Below are 25,482 nucleotides of genomic sequence, written 5' to 3'. Positions count from 1 at the left end.
AGAGGGGGTGCGGAGGGAGGGGGTGCAGGGGTGAGGGCTGTGGGGTGAGGCTGGGGCTGGATTTGGGGTGTGGCTGGGGATGAGGGGTTTGGAGTGTTGGAGAGGCTCAGGGCTAGGACAGAGGGTTGGGGTGTGGGGGGATGAGGGCTCTGGCTGAGGGTATGGGCTCTGGGGTGGGGCAGGGCTGGGGATGAGTTTGGGGTGCAGGCAGACTGCCCTGGGACTGGAGCCAGAGGAGGACTCTCCCCAGCCCTCTCCCTGCCGGCAGCAGCGAGCTCTGGGGTAGGGACCCCCCACTATCACTGAACGTGCTCCTAGGGCCCCTCTCAGGTCCAGGAATCCCCCTCGCTTCCCCTGTAGTGGGTGCCATGCCGGGGGCGGGGGCTGCCATCACATGTGCACCTCCTCCCCTGTTGCTACCCCTCACTGTAGCCTCACTGGGGGTGGGGGATGGGGCTGCCCCTTGCCCAGCATGTGGCAAGAGCAGTTACTTCAGGCAGGGGGGGCAGCTGTACTGGTGGAGGGTCCCACCGGAAAATGAAAGGGTCTGAGGGGGAAGGGCAGCCTGCCCTGGCAGTAGTGGCGGGGGGGCACTAGGACCTTGTGGGGGCAGTTAATGCAGGCAGGCAGCATGGAGCTTCAGGGGAGAGACACGGAAGCTCTGCTCTGGCCCCCCGGGAAGCGCATGGGGGCAGCAAAGGGGGGCTGGGGCACACTCACGGGAGGCGTGGGGGGGCAGCAGGTGGGGCCAGGGGGGAGACCCGGACCTGAACATTTGTGGAGCCGGGCCCCCGGACCCTCAATATTGCTGGAGCCTAGGGTTACCATATTTCAGCAAGCAAAAAAGAGGACGGGAGGAGCCCCGCCCTAGCCCCACCCCTGCCCCTCCCACTTCCCACCCCCCTCAGAACCCCCAACCCTCGCCCCGTTCCTTATCCCCTGGCTGTCCCCTCCTGGGACTCCACCCCCTACCTAAGCCTCCCTGCCTCTTGTCCCCTGACTGCCCCCTCCTGAGACCCTCCCCCCATCCTAACTGGCCCCCTAGGACCCTACCCCCTACCTGTACCCTGATTGCCCCAACCCTTATTCACACCCCCAGACAGACCCCTGGGACTCCCATGCCCCATCCAACCACTCCCCACCCCTGACAGCCCCCCCCCAGAACTCCCAACCCCCCCCCGCTCCTTGTCCCCTGACTGCCCCCTCCTGGGACCCCTGCTCCTAACTGCCCTCCAGAACCCCACCCCCTACCTAAGCCTCCCTGCCTCTTGTCCCCTAACTGTCCCCTCTTAAGACCCCCCCACCCTAACTGCCCCCCAGGACCCTACCCCCTACCTGTACCCTGACTGCCCAAAACCTTCTCAATCCCCCCCAAACCCCCCCCGAACTCCCGACCCCCCCATCTCTTGACTGCCTCCTCCAAAATCTCCCTGCCCCTTCTCCTGCCCCCTGGCCCCCTTACCCTGCCGCTCAGAACATGGTGTTGGGCTCTGTGCAGAGCCGGACATGTGGCTGTGCTCCCCAGCGCAACACACAACCCGTTCCCACCCCACCCAGTGCTGCCGGAGTGGGGCGCTGGGCAGCAGGGGAGGAGGAGCTGCCGAGGCCTGATGCAAACAGCCCGGCAGGCCGGGCGGCTCAGAATGCGGGGGGGTGGGGGTGGCGGGGAGGAGGAGCTCTACAGCTGCTCCAGAGTCCAGCCCGGCAAGCTGTGGGGGAAGGGCTCTGGCTGCCAGAGCCCCATGCGAGCGGTTGAATTTCCTGCAGCCCTCCCAGCCGCGCCTCGCTCTGCATGGGGGGGAAATCCCGGACATTTTTAGTGATTTACAAATTCCCCCCCGGGCGCTATTTTTAAACACAAAAAGGAGGACATGTCCGGGTAAATCCAGACGAATGGTAACCCTACTGGAGCCAGGAGGAGGAGTCAGAGTGGGAGAGAATGCTCCATTTTCTTGCCAGTATGTTACTGCACCTTTTCTTACCGGTCCTCCGTACCAGCCCGTACCGACTTACTTTCACCTCTGTCTGTGGCAAATTCGCCATTGAGCGCCCTGAAATTCCCTGAATTTCGCCATTGAGCTCCAGGAGTTGAAATTGTACCGGCCCTGGAGCGCCTGATGGTTGGTGATCCTGAGCTGGAAGCCACTTATTAAGTAGACCTTTCTGCCAAAAAAGTCAAGTTTTTTGGCATCTTTAGCCTTGGGAGTCACCCCCTGTCAATCCTGTTTCTCCCTTTCATTTGCCACTGAAACAACCAGCGAGCCTGGTGGTGGGTGCATACAAAAATTGATAGCCCTTGGGAGGGACAAAGTACTTCTTCTCCATCCTCTCTGCAGTAATTTGGAGGGATGCAGGAGTCTGCCATAGAGCTTTTATAGGCTCCAGGATGGCATCGTTCAATGGCAGGGCCACCCGTGATGGACCTGAGGCTGTTAAAATATCCGCTAGGGTGTGGGAGGATTCAGAGATTTCCTCCGCCAGGATACCCAGGTTCTGGGCTAGCCTCATCAGGAGTTTCTGGTGCACCCTGTAATTGTCCTGGGAGGGCATTATAGCTGTTCCCACCACCGCCTTGTCAGGAGAGGAGGAAGAAAAAGCCTGTAAAGGCACAGGTCTGTATTCTTTGCCCTCTGCCCCGGATGGGTCCAGTGGGGACAGGTCCTGTAGGCCTGTACTGTGCTTGGCACAGGGACCAATCCCTATTCCCCATATATCCTGATATAACAGAGTAGGACCTTCTAGAGTGGCGGTCCCTGGAGTGGATGAAAAGCCCAAGGATTTCAGAATGGTACTGCAGTGGCACTTGCTGTTGCACTGGTGGCCAGGCCATTGGCAGTATGCCCTGGCTCATGTCAGCCGTAGGGTATTGCCGATCAGAGCAGTGTCAGCTCCTGCGCAAGGTATAGTACTCTACTTCAGAATTGGAGTCTGAGGAGGCATTTCTCAGTGACCAGGGTGGAACGGTACTGACTGGTGCCAGAGAATGATGCCAGGAGGGAGGAGATCAGCGCTGTGCCAACATGGCCAGCTTGCCCTTTGACAGCACCTGCCTTGGTGCTGTGGTGGCCCTTGTGTCCGGTGCTGCCAATGTTAATTCCCGAATGGCTGGGAAGGTGGCATCAGAAGGGATAGTAAGTCCCTAGCTGCCTCACACAGCTCCGGCGTAGATAGTAGTGCTAGGGCTGTCGAACCCCGATGGCTCTCACTTGGTGGAGAGTCCAATGGTACTAGACTCCCTGGCGCTCTTCCCGGGGCCAGAGTCAACAGTACTACTCTCTCCCCTGGCATTTCCGAGTGGCTCAGCATGGGTCACGCTCTATCGGCATCTCTATGGCCTATTGATTTTGGGGTTGGCGAATGCCCCCAGTCAATCTTTCTCTGCTTCTTTCTTGATACCGGTGATGAAGAGGGGTGCCGAGAGTCATGTGCAAGAGTTGACTTCCCTTGGTGCCAGGAGTTCCGGGGTGTTGGCACGGAGTTCTTTCTCAGTGTCGGGGAGACGGAACGGCACTGCACCTCACTCAGGCCTGGTCTACACTACAACTTTAATTCGGATTTATCAGCTTTAATTCGAATTTACCCTGTAACCGTCCACACAACGACGCTATTTATTTCGATGTAAAGGGCCCTTTAAATCGATTTCTGTACTCCACCCCGACGAGCGGAGTAGCGCCAAAATCGATTTTAATATTTCGAATTAGGGATAGTGTGGCCGCAATTCGATGGTATTGGCCTCCGGGAGCTATCCCACAGTGCATCATTGTGACCGCTCTGGACAGCAATCTAAACTCGGATGCACTGGCCAGGTAGACAGGAAAAGCCCCGCGAACATTTGAATTTCATTTCCTGTTTGCCCAGCGTGGAGAGCACAGGTGACCACAGATAGCTCATCAGCACAGGTAACCATGCAGGCTGATAATCGAAAAAGAGCACCAGCATGGACCGTGAGGGAGGTACTGGATCTGATCGCTGTATGGGGAGAGGATTCAGTGCTTGCAGAACTTCGTTCTAAAAGACGAAATGCAAAAACTTTTGAAAAAATCTCCAAGGGCATGATGGAGAGAGGCCACAATAGGGACTCTGAGCAGTGCTGCGTGAAAGTCAAGGAGCTCAGACAAGCGTATCAAAAAACAAAGGAGGCAAACGGTCGCTCCGGGTCAGAGCCGCGGACATGCCGCTTCTACGCCGAGCTGCATGCAATTCTAGGGGGGGCTGCCACCACTACCCTACCTGTGATCGTGGATTCTGGGTCGGGGATAGTCTCATCAGCGACGCCTGAGGATTCTGCCGATGGGGGAGAGGAGGAGGAGGAGGATGAGGATGAGCTTGCAGAGAGCACACAGCACTCCGTTCTCCCCAACAGCCAGGATCTTTTTCTCACCCTGACTGAAGTACCCTCCCAAGCCAGTACCCAAGACTCTGACCCCATGGAAGGGACCTCAGGTGAGTTTACCTTTTAAAATATAAAACTTGTTGTAAAAGCAAATGGTTTTTAATGATTACTTTGCCCTGAGGACTTGGGATGCATTCGCGGTCAGTTCAGCTACTGGAAAAGTCTGTTAACGTGTCTGGGGATGGAGCGGAAATCCTCCAGGGACATCTCCATGAAGCTCTCCTGGAGGTACTCCGAAAGCCTTGCCAGAAGGTTTCTGGGCAGTGCATCCTTATTCCCTCCTCCATGGTAGGACACTTGACCACGCCATGCTTGCAGCAAGTAATCTGGTATCATTGCCTGACAAAGCCTGGCAGCGTATGGTCCCGGTGTTTGCTGGCATTCAAGCAACATCCGTTCTTTATCTTGTTGTGTAATCCTCAGGAGAGTGATATCACTCCTGGTAACCTGGTTGAAATACGGGAACTTAATTAAGGGGACAGAGGTGGCCGTTCCTACTGGGCTGTTTGCCTGTGGCGGAAAATAAATCCTTCCCTGCAGTTAGCCAAGCGCAGATGGGAAATTGGCCATGAGTTTTTCGCGTTTGGCTAGCAGGGATCTTCCCTGTTACCAGCCACGCGGTGGGGGGAGGGTACCGTGATCATCCCAGAGAATTCATGGCGGGAGGGGGGCGGCGGCGGGGGGGGTGGTTAGTTTGGTGCCTGCAGGGATCTTCCCTGATACCAGCCACGCGGTGGGGGGGAGGGGTACAGCGATCATCCCAGAGAATTCATGGCGGGAGGGGGGCGGCGGCGGGGTGGTGGTGGTTAGTTTGGTGCCTGCAGGGATCTTCCCTGATACCAGCCACGCGGTGGGGGGGAGGGGTACAGCGATCATCCCAGAGAATTCATGGCGAGAGGGGGGGTGGTTAGTTTGTTTTCTGCTGCTGCTGCTGAATGTTAACAGAAAAACCGCAGCACTCTACAGGCTATGCTTGGTATGTGGGAAAGGAGGGCACAGAAGCTGTAAGACAATGGCTTACCATGGCCGCATGCAAGCCGAATTCTGTTGCCCAGACCTGTGATCTCTAGCAGCAAAGCCACAGGCACTCAGCATTAAGAGGCAAAATGCGACCTTGCACAGAAATCACATGTGCTATGTAATGTGAATAGTGTTGGTCACCGTGAAAGAGTATAAGCATTGTTCTGCAAAATGTATCTTTTTAAACAATTCTCTCTTTTTTCCCCTCCCTACAGCAGCTGCAAATTCCTCAAGCCTCCCTCCTCCATCCCGAAGGTTATCACAGATAAGGCGTCGTAAGAAGAGAACGCGAGACGAGATGTTTTCTGAAATTATGGAATCCAGCCGCAGTGACAGAGCTCATCTGAATGAGTGGAAGGAAACAGTTTCAAAGTATAGGAAAGAAGCCAGTGAACGTGAGGACAGGAGGGACCAACGTGAGGAGAGGAGGGACCAACGTGAGGAGAGGAGAGACGCTCGAGATGAGAGGTGGCGGCAGGAAGACCAGAGGAGGCAGGATGCAACGCTGGGGCTGCTGCGTGAGCAAACAGACATGCTCCGGCGTCTGGTGGAGCTTCAGGAACGGCTGCTGGAAAACAGACTGCCGCTTCAGCCCCTGTTCCACCCTCCCCCCTCCCCATGTTCCGTATCCTCCTCACCCAGACGTGTAAGAACACGGGGGGGGGGGGGAGGCTCCGTACACCTTCCCATTCCACCCCAGTAGACAGCCCAAGCAAAAGGCTGTCATTTTTTTAAACCTTTTCTTTGTGGCTTTTTCCTTCCCAGCAATCCTCCTCCCAAATACCACCCGGGTTCCCTCCCTCTTTTTCTAATCTATTAATAAAGAATAAATGATTTTTAAATGATAGTGACTTTATTTGGTTTGAAAGAAAGCTGGGGGAAGGGGGAGGGTGGGTTCCTTACAGAAAATGAGTCAATAAAGGGGGCGGGTTTTCATGAAGGAGAAACAAACAGATATTTCACACTGTAGCCTGGCCAGTCATGAAACTGGTTTTTAAAGCTTCTCTGATGCACAGCGCTTCCTGGTGTGCTCTTCTAATCGCCCTGGTATCTGGCTGCGCGTAATCCGGAAAGTAAGTCCCTTGCTGCAGCCCTTTAAACAGAGTAGTGTTCCTGAAAACGCGAGCGTCATGAACCCTTCCCGCCCAGCCCGCGTTGATGTTAGTGAAACGTCCCTTGTGATCCACAAGTGCTTGCAGCACCATTGAAAAGTACCCCTTGCGGTTTATGTACTTGGTGGCTTGGTACTCCGGTGCCAAGATACGGATGTGGGTTCCGTCTATCGCCCCACCACAGTTAGGGAATCCCATTGCAGCAAAACCATCCACTATAGCCTGCACATTTCCCAGAGTCACTAACTTTCGTAGCAGCACCTGAGTGATTGCTTTGGCTACTTGCATCACAGCAGCCCCCACCGTAGATTTGCCCACTCCAAATTGATTCCCGACTGACCGGTAGCTGTCTGGCGTTGCAAGCTTCCACAGGGCTATCGCCACTCGCTTCTCAACTGTGAGGGCTGCTCTCATCTTGGTATTCTGGCGTTTCAGGGCAGGGGACAGCAAGTCACAAAGTTCCATGAAAGTGCCCTTACGCATGCGAAAGTTCCGCAGCCACTGGGAATCGTCCCAGACCTGCAACACTATGCGGTCCCACCAGTCTGTGCTTGTTTCCCTTGCCCAGAATCGGCGTTCCATGGATAGAATCTGCCCCCTTAACAACATGATCTCCAAAGCACCGGGGCCCGTGGTTTCACAGAATTCTGTATCCGTGTCCGTGTCCATGTCCATGTCCATGTCCATGTCCTCATCATGCTTGTCGCTGCGTTGCCGCCGCCGCTGCCTCCTCGCCTCGTTTTTCTGGTCCTGGCTGAGCATAAACTCCACGAGAACGCGCGAGGTGTTTACAATGTTCATGACTGCTGTCTTGAGCTCAGCGGGCTCCATGCTTGCCGTGGTATGGAGTCTGCAGTGTTCACTCACCCAGGAAAAAAGGCGCGAAAATGGTTGTCTGCCGTCCGTTGCTTTCATGCAGGGAGGGAGGAGGGAGGGAGGAGGTGAGGCTGTACCCAGAACCACCTGCAACAATGTTTTTTGTCCCACCAGGCACTGGGATCTTAACCCACAATCCCAATGGGCGCGGGAGACTGCGGGAACTATGGGATAGCTATGGGATAGCTACCCACAGTGCAACGGTGCAGAAATCGACGCTAGCCCCGGTACTTGGACGCACACCACCGAATTAATGTGCTTAGTGTGGCCGCATACATTTCAACTTTATACAACCTGTTTTTCAAATCCGAATTATATAAATTCGGATTAATCCCGTAGTGTAGACATACCCTCAGAGACACCCAGGCACTTATCACTGAAGTCAAAGTGCTCGGTGCTGAGTCCCCATGACTTGGCTCTGAAGGGGGCCGGTGCGCAGCCTCCATGAGAAGGAACTTAAGTCTGTGTCCCTGTCCTTTTTTGTTCTGGGTCTAAAGCCCCTGCAGATCTTGTAATGCTCCTGCATGTGGGCCTCGCCCAGGCACTTAATGCAGCTAGCGTGTGGGTCACTAACCAGCATCAGTTTATGGCACGACACACATGGTTTGAACCCCGGGGACTGAGGCATACCCCGATGCTGGGGAAGGGCTAGCCCCACTAAGCGGGGTTTGCTACTGACTATACTACTAACTAGCTAATTAACTAACTAAAACTTAACAGAGGGTCCTGTGGCACCTTTGAGACTAACAGAAGTACTGGGAGCATAAGCTTTCGTGGGTAAGAACCTCACTTCTTCAGATGCAAGACGTGAGGTTCTTACCCACGAAAGCTTATGCTCCCAGTACTTCTGTTAGTCTCAAAGGTGCCACAGGACCCTCTGTTGCTTTTTACAGATTCAAACTAACACGGCTACCCCTCTGATACTTAACTAAAACTTAACTCTAAAAAGGTAACTATTTACAATGTACAAAACAAGTCCACTGAGAAAATATACTTATGGGAAAAACGCAAGAATGAGCAGAAGTTACAGCAACCGTTACAGGCAGTAAGAAGGAACTGAAGGGGCAGTGGGGCCCTATGTACTGGCGCTATGAGGGCATGACTCCCAGGGGCACCACAGCTGACCCAGCGGATACCACTGAGGGAAAACTTTCCAGTGACAGTGCTCAGGGTGAGCACACACCTGCATTGGAATGGACATGAGCAAGCATGTGAAGAACTTATGTCGCTCAGGGGTGTGAATAAACCACCCCCCAAAGCGAGGTAAGTTACCCAGTGTGGACAGTGCTATGATGGTGGGAGAGCTTTTCCTGCCAACATAGCTACTGCCGCTCATGGAGTGGTTTTATTATGCTGACAGGAGAGCTCTCTTCCATCGGCATAAAGCATCCTCACCAGACGTGCTGCATCAGTGCAGCGGTGCACTGCAGTGCTGTACATGTAGACATGGCCTAAGTGTCTTAATCCAGCTTTCATGACAGCCCGTTGTGAAGTCATGAGTACCACAGGTGGGAGGTCAAAATGAATTCACTCTCACAGATGATGAGGGTAAGAGGGAGCATATGGGAATGACTACAGTCTCCTTGCTGCCACAGTTATTCACACTAATTTATCATTTCCCCCCCTTAATTAAAATTCTAGCTGCATCAGACGAGGCATCAAGCAGACTATCAGTCACTGCACTGCTGAGCTCACTGGCTATGAGCCTTGAGCAAACAGCAGCCATCCAAAAATGGAGGTTCCACATTTCTTCCGCAGCTCCCCTTGATCAGTCTGGCTGGTGACATTCAGAGCCTGAACTTACTTCCTGGTTCTTTTACAAAACCCTTGCAGTACCCCTCATTTTATATCCACTAGCTCACTTTAATCCAGCCTGGGCATTGTCCAAGGTGAGCCCAGCAGCCTTGTTCCGGAGGTAAACTGCATACAGTCTCCCACAGTATTCTTGCCAACAAGTTAAAGAAGTATGGGCTGGATGAATGGATTATAAGGTGGATAGAAAGCTGGCTAGATCGTCGGGCTCAACTGGTAGTGATCAATGGCTCCATGTCTAGTTGGCAGCCAGTATCAAGCAGAGTGACCCAAGGGTCAGTCCTGGGGCCAGTTTTGTTCAATATCTTCATTAATGATCTGGAGGATGGCCTGGATTGCACCCTCAGCAAGTTTGCAGATGACACTAAACTGGGAGGAGTGGTAGATATGCTGGAGGGTAGGGATAGGATACAGAAGGACCTAGACAAAAGAGAGGATTGGGCCAAAAGAAATCTGATGAGGTTCAGCAAGGACAAGTGCAGAGTCCTGCACTTAGGATGGACGAATCCCATGCACTGCTACAGACTAGGGACTGAATGGCTAGGCAGCAGTTCTGCAGAAAAGGACCTAGGGGTTACAGTGGACAAGAAGCTGGATATGAGTCAACAGTGTGCCCTTGTTGCCAAGAAGGCTAATGGCATTTTGGGCTGTATAAATAGGGGCATTGCCAGCAGATCGAGAGACATGATCATTCCCCTCTATTTGACATTGGTGAGGCTTCGTCTGGAGTACTGTGTCCAGTTTGGGGCCTGACACTACAAGAAAGATGTGGAAAAATTGGAAAGAGTCCAGTGGAGGGCAACAAAAATTATTAGGGGGCTGGAGCACATGACTTATGAGGAGAGGCTGAGGGAACTGGGATTATTTAGTCTCCAGAAGAGAAGAATGAGGGGGGATTTGATAGCTGCTTTCAACTACCTGAAAGGGGGTTCCAAAGAGGATGGATCTAGACTGTTCTCAGTGGTACCAGATGACAGAACAAGGAGTAATGTTGCAGTGGGGGCGATTTAGATTGGATATTAGGAAAAACTTTTTCACTAAGAGGGTGGTGAAGCACTGGAATGGGTTACCTAGAGAGGTGGTGGAATCTCCTTTCTTAGAGGTTTTTAAGGTCAGGCTTGATGAAGCCCTGGCTGGGATGATTTAGTTGGGGATTGGTCCTGCTTTGAGCAGAGGGTTGGACTAGATGACTTCCTGAGGTCCCTTCCAACCCTGAGATTCTATGATCCTATGACTCTCATCAGCTCATTTGGGCAACATACTGTGGTATTTGCCCTGTGGATGTCAGCTCAGTTCACTTTGGCTTTGCAGTTTGTTTTTGTTTTTTAATAATTTCTCCTACTGTACAAGAGAATGCTCATGCGCTGAGAAGAGTCTGTGACTATGTAACCCACTGGTGAATGTGTGTTACAGGCCCCCGCTGTGCCTGATCTGCACATATGATAATGGAGGTTTTTAAGATCAGGCTTGACAAAGCCATGGCTGGGATGATTTAGTTGGGGATTGGTCCTGCTTTGAGCAGGGAGTTGGACTAGATGACCTCCTGAAGTCCCTTCTAACCCTGATATTCTATGATACTAATATAGTCCCTTTTCAGCCCTGGCAGCACCTCCCTTTGGGGATGATCAGGGACAAACCCCTCAGGAAACATCTCAGATCAGCTTGAGAAAATGGTTAACAACAATGATGGGTCCCAACCAAACTTCTGAATCCAACATCTCTGAACGTTGTGGGTGTTTGGAGACAGATCCCAACTTTGCAGCCTAGGCCCATCTCTTGTTAAAGCTTCAGGCAGAGGTGAAAGTAAGCTGGTACGCCCCGGCTTCCCCAGACGGCAATTTAAAGGGCCTGGGACTCCTAGAAGAGGCTGGAGCCCCAGGCCCTTTAAATTGCCGTCAGAGCCCTGCTGCTGGAGCCCTGGGGTAGTGGCAGCGGGGCTCCGGGGGTTCTTTAAAGGGCTGGGACTCCCGCTGCCTCTAGTGCCCTGGGCCCTTTAAATAGCTGCCGGAGCCCCGCCACCGCTACCCCAGGGCTCCGGGGGCTATTTAAAGCGGGGAGGGTCCTGGGCCCTTTAAATAGCCCCCAGAGCCCTGGAGTAGCGGTGGGGCTCCGGGGGCTATTTAAAGGGCCCGGGGCTCCCGCTGCCTCTACTGCCCCGGCCCTTTAAATAGCCTCCGGAGCCCCGCCGCCACCCCAGGGCTCCGGCAGCAGGGCTCCAGAGGCTATTTAAAGGGCCCAGGGCGGCAGAGGCAGGGGAGCCCCGGGCCCTTTAAATAGTCCCTAGAGCCCTGCTGCTGGAGCCCTGGGGTAGCAGCGGCAGCGGGGCGGTTGCAGCGGCTGAGCCCTGGGCCCTTTAAACTGCTGCCGGAGCCCCCAGCTGCTACTGCTACCCCGGAGGGCACTTATCGGTACAGGGCGGGCCGGGGCTGGCTCTGACCCCCCATCCCCGCCCCTTCCGCCCAAGGCCCCGCCCCTTCCGGGGGCCAGAGCCGGCCCCAACCCAGTCCCATACCGGTAAGTCCCTATTTCTACTTTCACCCCTGGCTTCAGGTCCCTGTATTGTATTAATAAAGAGACAGACAATGAGGGCCTGATTCTTGCCTCCCTTATACTAGTTTACACCAGTGCAGCTCAGGAGGCAGGCACCAGAATTACATACAGCATTATTACTGTTCTTTGTCCTTTGTCCTGTGGAGCTCCTAGGAACTCTGGTCATGGGGCTTCTAAATCCATCACATGACTTTCATTTTTTGTGATTCAAAGGGAATTACAAAATTTTATATAAATTCTCTTGACAGGACATTACCAGTCAGAGTTATTCAGCTGTCCCCATCCATGCTGTTTGTTTAATTTTTGCATTCCACATTTGGACACAAACTGGTGAATCAGTTTCATTTTTCTTTTTAATCATTTCCATGTACTCAGTTTCTTTTTGGGTTACAAAAACTCCCTATTCAGTTTCACAGGCACACACTAGTCCAGTGCTGCAGTATTTAGGTTACAGACACTGCAGAAAGTTAATTAAATCTAAAGTCCTGATTTCACAAGCTCTTTCGGACAAGTACTCCCAAATCTTTGCACAGCGCCTGGAACAACTGGACCTTGTTTGTGAATCTGACTCCCTGTTTCTCAGCTAATACTGAACCTAGGGTGGGATTTTCCAAAGTGCCTATGTGTGAATTAGGAGCACAAGTCCCACAGAAAGTCACTTAGGTGCTTTTGCCAGGCCCACTCATAACATTCTGCATGATCCTCCCTCGCTGCTTCTCAAGCGTTAACCCCAAATAGCCCAGGGAGCAGATGTAATCATTATTAGTTTTATCACAGAGTGCCTAGGAGGCCCATGATCACTGAACACTGGAAGGATGACTGAAGGAAGTTCAGGACCAATCATCAGAATTTGTTTTTCTAGTCACTGTTTATCATCCTGAAAAGAGAATCAATAATCTCCTCCATTCCAGAACCATGCAGCTCCAATCTCTCTATCGACTACTGCATGCGGTCAAGATTAAATTGCTTCTGGCTCTTGGATGACACACCATAAATAGCCTCATGAGCAGGGCTTTAGTTTAACAATCCCCACAAGTTGACACACTGACATCAGTACTGGAAGAAACCAGCACATCCCAGGGCTGAATCAAGCACCCCATGGATTACAGGGGAACATGGGCCTGAGCAGCCACCCCCCACCACCTACCCTGCTCAACTCTACCTGTCAGTGTGGAGAGGAAATGGTGCCGTGGGCCCAGCCCCTGCCTCCATGGTCCCATCCTGTTGTCAGAACTGTGAGCTTTGTGCACTGGGAGCCCAAGGCCTGGGGCTGTGCCTAACCCCAGTGCAGGGGTCCTGAGTGGCAATGGCGTGGAGAGGTTCCTTGTACCTTCTCCCAGCTTGTGCAGTCACCCCTGAATGGGCATGTACTAGGCTACAATGTACATGTAAGTGAAGAGTGTGGGAGTCCCACTGGGATGAAGGGGGCTATGGAATGGGTGCTCATTATCACTCCTCAGCATGCCATGCAAGAGCCCATGAAAAACAAACACGCTCACGGTTCAAGAAAGCCTTTGCAGTCAAACCCCATTCCACTTTGGCCCCAGCAATGGGACTTGAGTTTTTAGTGGCAAGCCATTGCTCCCCACACTACTTGTGCCAAGCTATTTGTACAAGAACTTGTGAAGGTGTAACACACTTGCTTGCAAAATGTGTCTCAACTACTCCTCTAGTGGCTGGTCTGCATAGAGGATACCAGCCTATTACCGCTGTCTACCTGGAGAGTTACTCCTTTAGCTCAAGTAGTCTGTGATGTGGAGGGCCCAGGTTCAAACCCTGATGACAATCCACAGTGGGTATCACTTGGTAAGAGGCTACAAGCTCACTCCTCACTGACATCGGGCTCATTATGGCCATGATCCTGCTCCCTTGGAAGGCAACAGGAAAATTCCTATTGATTTTAATGGTATAGGATCAGGTCCTTCCCCACGCCAGATAACAAGCCCCCCGCAACACTATCTGCTTGTTTAAAAGAGGACTTCTCACACAGCTCCTCCCACAGCCATAGCCCTCCCTGACAAGAATTTACGAGCGGCTATTTGGAACAAGGCAGTTTTATCCGCCTCTCGAGACCTCATAAAATAACAATGGGCTCCGTGAATGAAGATGGACTGAGCATAGCATAAGCTTCCCTAACTCAATGCTTCCCCAAGCTCCCTTAAACGCAAATGGAGACCTCCTTATGGAGGCTCATTATAGATCGGTGAATTGCACAAGCAGCACATTTGTGACAGCAGAGAACAAGAGCAGCCCATACAAACCCCACAACCCTTCCCTGGCAAAGAGATGGAGACTGGCAGGGCAGAATTTACACCGCTCCAGCTGCCAATAAAACAGAAATAGCACATACACTCCCGCTATGTAAACGGTTAACAATAGTTTGTGTGTATGGGAGACATAGGCTTCAATCTACTCCTCTCTGCAGACTAATACTAAGCCACAAGTCTGTACCAATTTCTCACCTCTCTCCCCCTGGAGAATATAAGGTCAGATTTTCAGAAAGGGCCCGCAACTGGGACACCAAAACAAAAGGCCAGATTTTTCACCTGGCCTGGTGGGGGCTGAGCCTTGGGAGAAAATCTGACTGGTATTTAGGTGCCCAAATGGGAGCAAAGTTCTTTTAGAAATCTGGCCTCTTCAGTGACTACTGAACCCATGAAAATCTGTCCCGAGGCACGCTGGAACAGGAGGGGCAAAGGCTCTCCGACTTTTTAAAGTGGACATGCCTGACCCATCCACTTTTCACCATGGGCCTGGCCCCCTGCCCCTCCTTTTCTATCCAAGGCCCTGCTCAGGGTAAGAGCTGCCGGACAGCTGTGGGGAGCTGCAGACTCTCCACCTGCCCTGGGTAGAGGACCTGGGGGGTGGGGCCACAGGATGGGGGCTGTTCTTGGGCCCCCCCATCCCAGGCAGGTGGATGGGCCTGAGCTCCCCAGCCTGGCTCCAGCTTGGCCGGTGGGCGTGGCCTCAGAAGTAATAGAGAGGCAGGGGCAGGGCCACAGAGAGAGCGGGGGCAAATCCGTCGCCCCTGTCTGTCCCTGTATCTTCAGAAGAATTATCCTGCTACTTAGGGTGAGAGCCCCAGGTGTGATAATGTATCACGCTAATGAGAGAGAAAGAGAGAGAGATTCCAGTTAATGCTGCTAAAGAGAGATGGCCGAGCTGGGGGTGAAATTAGCACCCAGGGTAAGAGCTAAACTGCCAACTCTGACTCAGGAGTAGTTGTGTCTAGTACTTCAAGTGTATCGGAAATTCACTACCCAAAATGGACTTGTGTCCCAGCCAGTTGGCCTGCATCATTTAACTGAAAAATAACAAGTTTGTGTAGGGTTACCATATTTCCACAAACAAAAAAGAGGACACTGGGGGTGGGGGGAAGCCCCGCCCTAGCCCCACCCTGCCCCATCCACTCCCTCCCACTTCCCACCCCCTGACTGCTCCCCTCAGAACCCCAACCCCCCCTGCTTCTTGTCCCCTGACTGCCCCCTGCTGAGAACCCCCTACCCTAAACTGCCCCCCCCAGGACCCTACCTGTCCCCTGACTGCCCTGACCCTTATCCACTCACATGGGTGGCAGGGTTGTAGAAATTTTGGTGGTGCCCAGAACCCTCCACCCCACCTGCCTAAGGCTCTGGGAGGGGGGTTGGAGGTCTGGGGTGCAGGTCCTGGGCTGGGGATTAGGGTGCAGGAGGGGTGCAGGTTCTGGGATAGAGTTTGGGTGCTGGGTGCAGGCTCCGGGCTGGGGCAGGGGGTGGGTGTGCAGGAGGGGGTGAGGGGTGCAGGCTCTGGGATGGAGTTTGGGGGTGAGAGGCGGTGCAAAGGGAGGGGGTGCAGGCTTTGGGAGGAAGTTTGAGGGCAGGAGGCGGTGTGTGGGAAGGGGAAGGGGGATTGGGAGGGAGTTTGGGGATAGGAGGGGATGCAGGGGTGAGGGCTGTAGGTCTGGGGATGAGGGGTTCATGATGCAGGAGGGGGCTCAGGGATGGAGCAGAGGATTAGGGTGTGTGGGGATGAGGGCTGGGGCTGGGGGGTTTGGGGTGTTGGAGAGGCTCAGGGCTAGGGTGGAAGGGCAGGGTAAGGGCAGCCTGTCTTCCCATTAGTGGATGGGGGCACTAGGACCCGGGGGCAGCAGACAGCAGTTGCTGCTGGCTCTGGCAGTACATGCAGACAAGGGAGAGGCAGACAGGGAGGGGGGACCCACGGAGGGGGGGGATGCGCAGAGGGGGGATGGCAGGTGGAGGCTGGGGACCCATCCAACACTCCCCCGCTCCCTGACTGCCGCCCCCGACTCCTCTTACCATTCTGGCTCCACGTGGGTCGGTTTGTGTGTTACACAGGACTACAGAGAGAGGGAGGGGGGAGCAGGGGAGGGCTCTGGCTGCTGGAGGCCAATGGGAGTGGGTCAATCGGCCTAGCCGCCCAATCAGCAGCCACACTCTGCATGGAAGGGAGGGAGGGAGGTGAGGGAGAAAAAAACCCCGGACATTTTAACCTTGTTACCAATTCCTCCCGGATGGCTATTTAGAGACGCAAAAGCCGGACATGTCCGGGGAAATACGGACGGATGGTAACCCTAAGTTTGTGATTATCATGAAGTATAATGGAAGGATTTTATTTACGCTTCTTCTGCTTTATTTCTTTAACTTAGAAATCCAGGTCTTTAGCCTAGAAAGTTAGGAACATTTGGAAAGCTAGTGAATTTATGCCCTCATAAGAGACTGAAAATTAAATTTAATTCAGATTGTTTAAAAGATCTGCTTTGTTAGCATTTATTTAATTCAAATCCCAAATCAACAGTGGGGAGAAAGAACCTCTTTGCTAAAGATGTAATAGCCTCTCCCCTTTGATTATGGGCTCATAACACTCACGCTTCCAGGAGAACCCAGTAAAGACAAGACTTGACATTATTCATCATTCTGGCATGAGGCTAAAAAAGCAGGAAAAAATCTTTACCTTCATTATTCCCTACCACCACCAGTGCAACCTGTCAGTCCTTATTTATATGTTGAAAAAGGAATAAATATGGGCACCAACCCACACTTAACAATTCCTATTGCAAGTCATTTTATAGCACAAAGGACCAGAAGGCATCCTTCTGCTGCAAACCCACAAGAGATACTCCCCCAAATTTATAATCTGCGGGCCCCAGTGCTGCTCCCAGTTGTACTGGTGGAAGAACCACTCAGCTGGTGCTAAAGGGACCGAGTAGAGGCATACAGGAAAAAAACCCACACAGATATGAGATATTTATGCTGCTCCTTGGGCTCCCCTCTACCTGGGATCTCCCATCACTTCAGTATCTCAACATCACACAATCCTTAATGTATATAACCTCCCAATGGCTCCAAGAGGTAGGGCAGAGCTATTCCAGATGGGGAACTGAGGCAAGTTGCTTAGTCTCTCTATGCCTAAAGTCACACAGGAATCTGAAATGGAAGCAGGGAACTGGACCTGATTCTCCTGAGTCTCAGGCTAGCATGCTAATTCCTGGGTCATCCTTCGTCCCCATTACCCTTAGCTGCCAATGCCTCCTTGCCTGTGTATGGCTCCTTCTGGCCTCTCCTGAGTAGCTCATCCAGCTTGCAGTGGGAGCCCACAGCAATTGGAGCCAGATCCAAAACCCTCAAAGGCAACAGGAGACCTTCCATTCATTTCAATATGCTTTGGATCAGGCCTTTAAGTCTGACCCTGTGCTCCTTAATCCCCACAGGAATGCAGACTGGCTGGGGCCAAGGTTCAGGGAGGAGAGGCTGGGTTCCTGCTCCTCTCCGGAGTTCAAGGGTCAATCCCGGGCTTCCCAAGAAAATAACTTGTCTCTCTCCCCTTCTCACTCCTGCCTGTTTAATGATTGATCTGGTATGCAATGATAAGACATTGGCCTGGAAGGGGGATTGGTAGATTGGGATCTTCCATTACAAAGCATTAGGCAGCAAACAGGGGTTAAACACAGACATTACAAGCTGTGACAGCTGCATAACAAGGGCCAAGGAATTGATCAGTAACTGGGCTGAGCAGCAAATCCCATGGGGAAATGAGGATCTGGAAAACAAGGTCATCTCCCTGGAAAGGTGCTGGGACAGATCCCCAGCTAGTGTCGACTGGCATCACTCTATTGAAGCTGATGGAGTGAGGCTTATTCCCACCATCTGAGTCTCCATCCCAATAGGCTGGCAGGCTTGGATTGCAGTGTTCAGAAGGGGAAGGCTGTGTGCTACCAAGCTGGCAGGATGGGCAAAAGGCTGGGGATAAAATATGAATTGGCCCCAATCACAGCTCTCCCACCTCACCTAGCTTTCACTGCCCCAGGACCCTGCCATCACTAGCTAAGCAGGAAAAGCAGTTCTCATGGAATTTCCAGACCAGAGGAGATCAGCTAAGCTTCTAGCTTTAGGGGTGAGCATCCAAAGCAAGAACCTGATTCACCCTTGCCTTGCACCTTGTGTGGTAAGTTACAGTGTCTTGGCCCAGGCATAACACTCTACTCTGCTGCTCTGGTAGCTTTTCACATCTGCTTTGCACAAGTTTACATGACAGCACAAAGTGTAAGGCAGTGGGAGATCGGGCCCCAATTCTTAGAGGACCAGATCTTGCTCTCAGCTGTCCCACCAGTTGAGGGCAGCTTTAAATTGTACCAAGGACTCCATAGGATCCATACTGGCAGAAGTTAGGGTCCATGCTGATCAGAGCATCCTCTCACTGCCTTGGCTACATCTCCTCCCCATCTTAGCATCGCCCACATTTTGGTTTGTACTGGCCAAACATGAGCTGCACTAACTGGAGAGTGTGTGTTACAGGTCCCTCCCTGTGTCAATCCCCACATGGCTCCATATAGGCAGCCCTGGCTCTTCAACTCATGCTTTTAGCTCTGGGGGGGTCTCCAGTTCAAATGCCTGGGGTGTCAGCCAAGACGCTGGCTCTCACAGTTGCACCGCCAGGGTCTGTGCCAATGGAGAGCCCAGGGTGTGGCTGGCTCAGGGTGCAATGTTACTTCCACGTGATGGATTCAGAGCTTTCAGCTTGACTGCAGCAGGTTGCCCTTAGACAATGGCTGAGCTGCTGCTACTCTCTGTTCGTACACTTCCTGCCTTGCATTACCTTTATTCCTTATTTAATAGGAGCAGTTGCATAGAAACAGGACTGTTTCTTTCCTTCTTACAAAACAAAAATGTGTGTGAATCTACTACAGGTAAGAGCGCTGGAGACTGGGGCAGATACAGGGTCAGCTTCCCCCACACAAAACCTCCGGGCCACCTGCCCCACTCCTGTCCTGCAGGAACCCACCATTAGGGGCTGGGAAGTGATCCAGACTCTAGGACTGTTCTTCTCCTCGTTGAGACTCCTGAAAACCTGACTCTAAGCAGCTACAGAAGAGCTGAAGGCCTGATGCTGACCTCTCTCACGCTTGTGTAAATCAGGAGCAATTCCCTTGAAATCAGGGAAGTTCTTTTCCAGCATAAAAGTGGGGTGAGCAAGAGGAAAAATCAGACTATGGGCCAGATTCTCTGATGACCTGCACCTTGTCTGATCATTTATACCCATGTAAAGCAGTGTAACATGCTAGCAAATCAGACCTGTACACCTACCTTGCAATGCAGAAACAGATCCTGCATCTACAAGAGCCCCAGACCCAAGAGGTTTGATTACAATCACCCTTCAATATTCCCCCATCACTAGGTACCAGAGATGGGCTCCAGTCAGAAGCAGAATTTGCACCTGGATCTAACACACCTTGAACAATGGGGGACATTCAGAACTGAAGCTTTACTTCAAGCTCATTGCCCATTGCTGCTTGCAAAATGGAGCGCTGGATCCTGGTCTGGATTTCCAGCATCCCTAAACAGGGGCAGGGTTTTTTCAGTTCCCAGGCGCTGGTTCAGGCTCATCTCTCGGACTTACAGCAGCACTCAGTTCTTTTTGCCATGCTCTTCTTTGTGGATCAGTGATTCCTTGTCTGTCTTCTCTGCTCTCAAGAACAACTGGAGCCTTGGAAATAATCTGATTTGAGGCTGCAAAATCTCATTTGCAGATGTATTAATGCATGGCTGGGATGACACAGGCCCCATCCTGTCTCCAATGAGTGAAACACAGAAAGCAATCTACCCGGGAAATCCATCTCCCAGAACAGCACGCGGTGAGGGGGAGGGCATCGAAAGCAATTACGGTTAAGAGGAAGATTAAAACAATATCTGTGCTATTCTTCCTCTGACCCCATCTCCCAGCTGCAGGAGAAAAGCGCTGAGCTACACAAAACAGCTTCCTGAGGATTCGGCCTTTAAACCATGACTTAAAGGCAGCTTCTTGCAGAATATAATTAAAGGAGCTGACACGCTCATTCCCATTTGCTGGCTATTCAAAGCAAAGGCATTTCAATCACAATGTTGTTAAAACAACAGATAAACGGATCCCACAGCATGGAGATTAGTGCTACCAAACACATCAGGGTGAAAGCTTTAGACATTATGATTGTGTTGGGTGTAGCTATGTAACTCTTAGGACTGTTTTCTCCAAAATGTGCCTTTAAATATCAAAGGAATCTCCCCCTCAGCTGGGACAGATGTCACTTCATTCTCAAAGTTGCTGCAGCATTATTTATTATTATTTCTATTGCAGCATCATGGACCGGGACCCCCATTGTGCCAGGCCCTGTACAGACCCAGAACAAAAAGATGGTCCCAATATGGTCTATAAGGGGGGAGGGATAGCTCAGTGCTTTGAGCATTGGCCTGTTAAACCGGGCCCGGGTTGTGAGTTCTAATCCTTGAGGGGACCATTTAGGGATCTGGGACAAAAATCTGTCTGGGGATTGGTCCTACTTTGAGGAGGGGGTTGGACTAGATGACCTCCTGAGGTCCCTTCCAACCCTGATATTCTATGAGACAAAGCTATATACAGGCAGACTGGGGCACACAAAGTAACAGCATGTTGGAGAGAGACACACTGCACTCTCTTGTGGAGACTTCTGTTCTTTTTTGTTTTCTTTGCTCTGAAATAAAAGTCACCCAGAGTGAGAAGAATACAGTGACTCTGATAGAAAGAGAGACAGGGTTTTTTTAAAGTGAGCTTTAACAAAGTGCTGGACGCGAAGATGTGGATTCTGCCTCATACAGTGCCCAGTCTAAATCCAGACAGGGCTGATATAGTACAGACACATGAAACATGCACGAAAGGGCCAAACCTCCAGGGCGGTGTTTTCTTACTATATTCTGAGTTCAGTCCTGCTCTCATTGAGTCCATGGGAGCTAATGGCCCAATCCCAGCTTCAGTGGAACTATTCATGTGTTTAAAGTTAGGCATGTGCTTAACTGAATCAGGGCTTAAGTCAGTGGAAGAGTCTGCAACAGACTCCAGGATTCCTGGGGCCCCTGTTCACCACACAAACTCCTAGGCAACTCTCCCTCTTTGATGTGCTGACAGCTTGTCTCACAACTGGCACAGCAGGCTCATTCAGAAGGGAAGAGAGCATCACAGCACTGCCTGCTGCTGGGATGCCAAATGGTTGCAGACTGGATGCTGGAGATGTAGGCACCCAGATATTATGGTGATGGGTGCCAATGTAATGCTATGCTGAAAGATGCTAATGGCTGCTAGGAGGTGAGCATTGGACCCCAAAACAATCACAGACCTTATGAAACCCAGTAGGTGCAAGCACTCTCTTTCAGCATCATCAAAAGGAGCAATCGACACACTTTCTGTAATAACAGCTGCAGACAGGGTGGTGGTGATCCCCAAGGTAGTAAGTGGCATGGCCAGGCATGGGCTAACTCAGGGAGATTTACAGGAGTTTACCTGGTTGCAAGCACAGGGGCTAGAAGATTGGTTGCAGTCTGTGTCTGATGGAGGCAGAAAACCAAGAGAAGCAATGGTAAGTGTGACCCTGAGAAGAAATAACAGGATGGGACTTCTTGGCACAGAACTTGCTGGGATGGCCCTGGGGATTTCTGAGCAACAAAACTGCTTGCTGTTTGTTTCTGTTATGCTCAGGGAAACGTAACTGCATGTACATTTTTTGCAGATAAACCACAAAGAATACACCTGACTCATATCACTGATTTCTTATCCTAACAGAATCAACCCTGCAAGCTCCAAATTTTGGCTAACCACTTAGGCTAAAGGATACACACATGCACACTCACATTTGGAGAGCACCAAGTTTACTGATGGACCAAGGCAATTTAAAAAAAATCTTTAAAAAAAGAAACACAACATAATAAGCATTGTATTTTCTGCAGCTCCCATATGCTACGTTAAAACCCATTCACAGCAAATGACAAATCAGCATTAAAAAAACCCAAACCACATAAACAGATCCCCAACCTAGTGAAATAAAAGCAACCAACGCAAAGAGAAAGGAAGGAAACTGACACTAACCCTGTTTTATTTATGATTTTATCTCAGCCCAGTCACTGATCCTGCGGTTCCCTCCTTGTTGCTATATTAACAGGGTAATTGCAACAGGGAAGAAATGTAGCTTTTGTGCCATGTCAATGACATTTGCAGAACCCGGTTACAGCATACAGTGGCGTTTGGGTTTGGTGGGGCATTATCATCTGAGTTGTTTCCTTGAGGGGGCCCTGCGGGAGCTCATTAGAGATCACATGAGTTTTTTGGTAGCCGGGGGGGAATGACTATTTATTCTCTTCCCCCTCCTCCCCCATCCCCTCCACCCCATATCAGCATGCTGAGAGAAGTGAAATTTTCAGGGAGAATGTCAAGCCAATTTCTACAGAGAATGCAGCTGCCATGATCCTGGAATCCCTTTGGGCTAAAATTTGCTGAATTCATTGTCCATTTATGCAGAAAAATCCCACTTCACCTGTCAAATAATTAAGTCGACTCACTGCCTGGCGCTCCCATTGTCTGCTCCATTAGGAGAGTTTTACACTTTCTATATTTGTCAGTGACGCTGGTATAATTTTCTTCTTTTCCCCCCTCATCTGTATAAAAGAAAATGATTTTCTCTTTTTAATCCCATTTGCTTGTCTCACAAAAGCAGACGTTTGACACCTAAAGAGAGATCATTACATACATTATAGGAATAAGAAAGGGCAATGGCGTGTTTGTTCTTCCCCCTGAATGCAGGGTTGTGCCTCTCAGTATATTCTCCAGTATTTTGTCCATTCCAGTCTTAAATGAATCAAGCAATGGCAGGTCCAACATTTCCTTTGAGAATTATTTTCTATTCTGGCAGATTTCATCACTAGGGAGTTACTCCAGAAATCCATCCTAAATTTTCCTTTACTTAGTTTCATCTCACAGGAACTGCCATACTGGATCAGAACCAACCTCTGCCTTGTTACATCTCAGATCCCGCTTCACATTTCCACTTCCATCTGCCGGGCTTAATTTAGCCAAACAACACACACCTTTGGCTTCATAACTAGAGCTCCTCCAATAGTTTTCCATCAAAAATTTTCTTCTGATGGGCAAATGCCTTTTTGACCAAAACTGGACATTTTAGTGGAAAATGGGGATTTTGTGTCTGGGGAAAATTTTCAAAACAAATTTCAAATTTTGTTGATTTTGTTCCACAGAATCATAGAAGATTAGGATTGGAAGAGACCTCAGGAGGTCATCTAGTCCAACCCACTGCTCAAAGCAGAACCAACACCAACTAAATCATCCCAGCCAGGGCTTTGTCAAGCCGGGCCTTAAAAACCTCTAAGGATGGAGATTCCACCACCTCCCTAGGTAACCCATTCCAGTGCTTCACCACCCTCCTGGTGAAATAGTGTTTCCTAATATCCAACCTAGACCTCCCCCACTGCAACTTGAGACCACTACTTCTTGTTCTGTCATCTGCCACCACTAAGAACAGCCCCCCTCACTCTTTTCTTCCGCAGATTAAATAATCCCAGTTCCCTCAGCCTCTCCTCGAAAATCATGTGCCCCAGCCCCCTAATCATTTTCGTTGCCCTCCACTGGATTTTCTCCAATTTGTCCACATCCCTTCTGTAGTGGGGGGACCAAAACTGGACAGAATAATCCAGGTGTGGCCACACCAGTGCCGAATAGAGGGGAATAATCACTTCCTTCGATCTGCTGGCAATGCTCCTACTAATACAGCCCAATATGCCATTGGCCTTCTTGGCAACAAGGGCACAGTGCTGACTCAAATCCAGCTTCTTGTCCACTGTAATCTCCAGGTCCTTTTATGCAAAAATCCAGATCATTAATAAAGATGCTGAACAAAACCAGCCCCAGGACCAACCCTGGGTCACTCCGCTTGATACTGGCTGCCAACTAGACATCGAGCCATTGATCACTACCCACTGAGCCTGACAATCTAGCCAGCTTTCTATCATTCTATCAGCCCATTCATTCAATCCATACTTTTTAAACTTGCTGGCAAGAATACTGTGAGAGACAGTATCAAAAGCTTTGCTAAAGTCAAGGAATAACAAGTCCACTGCTTTCCCCTCATCCACAGAGCCAGTTATCTCATCATAGAAGGCAATTAGGTTAGTCAGGCATGACTTGCCCTTGGTGAATCCATGTTGACTCTTCCTGATCACCTTCCTCTCCTTCAAGTGCTTCAAAATGGTTTCCTTGAGGACCTACTCCATGATTTTTCCAGGGACTGAAGTGAGACTGACCAGTCCTTCTTCCCTTTTTTAAAGATGGGCACTATATTTGCCTTTTGCCAATCACGAGGACCTCCCCCAATTGCCATGAGTTTTCAAAGATAATGGCCAATAGCTCTGCAATCACATCAGCCAATTCCCTCAGCACCCTTGGATGCATTAGATCTGGCCCCATGGACGTGTGCACATCCAGCTTTTCTAAATAGTTCTTAACTTGTTCTTTCACCACTGAGGGCTGCTCACCTCCTCCCCATACTGTGTACTTCAGCTTTTTCCATATCATCTGTCACAAGGTTGCCTCCCTCATTCATTAAGGGTCCCACACTTTCCCTGACCTTTTTCTTGGTGCAGTAAAAAACAAAACAAAAGAACCAACCCATCATTTCTCTTACTTTTTACTCCCCTCCTGCTTTCTCCAGTGGGAAAAATTGGGAAGAAAGTGCTTTTTTCTACCAAACAAATTTTTAAGTCGGTACTTTCTTCTAGTAGTGCCCCACAACCAGTGCTTTAATAGAAGGTAAAAATAAGAAACCTAAGTAGAAGAATTCAGTTTGCATGTAGTTCTGAAAGCTGTGAGATCTATGATCATTCTTATCCCTTGCAAGAGTGAATTGCATAGTCTAGTAGATCCAGTGCCAATGACATTTCTGTCTCCCCCCTCACCAGCCTAGAAGTATTTACCTCTGCTAACATCCCTCCCTGTTTTAAGACTATTGGCTGACAATGTCACAGCTCTCATAAAACATAGCTCTAATGGGGTATCACAGGCATGGAGGGAGAAAGAGGATCTCTTGGGTGGCTATGGTGTGCAATATCAGGATAGAACTCCAGTGTATGGAGAGGAGTATTTGATTGATACATGTACGGTGGCCTATGGTGCTAAACCAACAAAATGCTGTGGTGTTTTTAAATCAGCTGGAGATTTTTAAGGAATGTTATCTTTATTCCCAGGTAGCACATGCTGCAGTATGCAAGCCTGGAGGTCATAAATGCATAAGTCATGGGGCTGGGTTTGTATCTGATATGGTGCAGCTGCAGCTGGAAGTGTGTGCCTCTTACCCCCATGGCTGCTTGTACTTCTAGCTGCGTGAGGGAGTCCAGAAGGACCCAAGGCTGACCACTGCATCAGTAAATCGAGGGA

The 25,482-nt window shown here is 50.8% G+C and overlaps 2 protein-coding genes across 4 annotated transcripts in view; one reads left to right on the top strand and one right to left on the bottom strand.

Moving 5' to 3' along the window:
- The window catches only part of CCDC33 (coiled-coil domain containing 33), a 316,889-nt gene that overhangs the window by 276,561 nt on the left and 14,846 nt on the right, over positions 1-25,482 (bottom strand). The window lies entirely within an intron of this gene.
- On the top strand, positions 4,123-6,255 carry LOC128844570 (eukaryotic translation initiation factor 3 subunit A-like). The gene is made up of 2 exons (XM_054042408.1): positions 4,123-4,443; positions 5,629-6,255. Exons 1-2 carry the CDS (start codon positions 4,428-4,430, stop codon positions 6,114-6,116), a joined length of 504 nt encoding a protein of 167 aa, XP_053898383.1. The 5' UTR covers positions 4,123-4,427; the 3' UTR covers positions 6,117-6,255.

The sequence above is a fragment of the Malaclemys terrapin genome, chromosome 10 (genome assembly GCF_027887155.1).
Source record: "Malaclemys terrapin pileata isolate rMalTer1 chromosome 10, rMalTer1.hap1, whole genome shotgun sequence".
Lineage (NCBI taxonomy): Eukaryota > Metazoa > Chordata > Testudines > Emydidae > Malaclemys > Malaclemys terrapin.
Note: the sequence above shows the minus strand (reverse complement) of the source record. Positions and strands in the feature narration are given on the sequence as shown.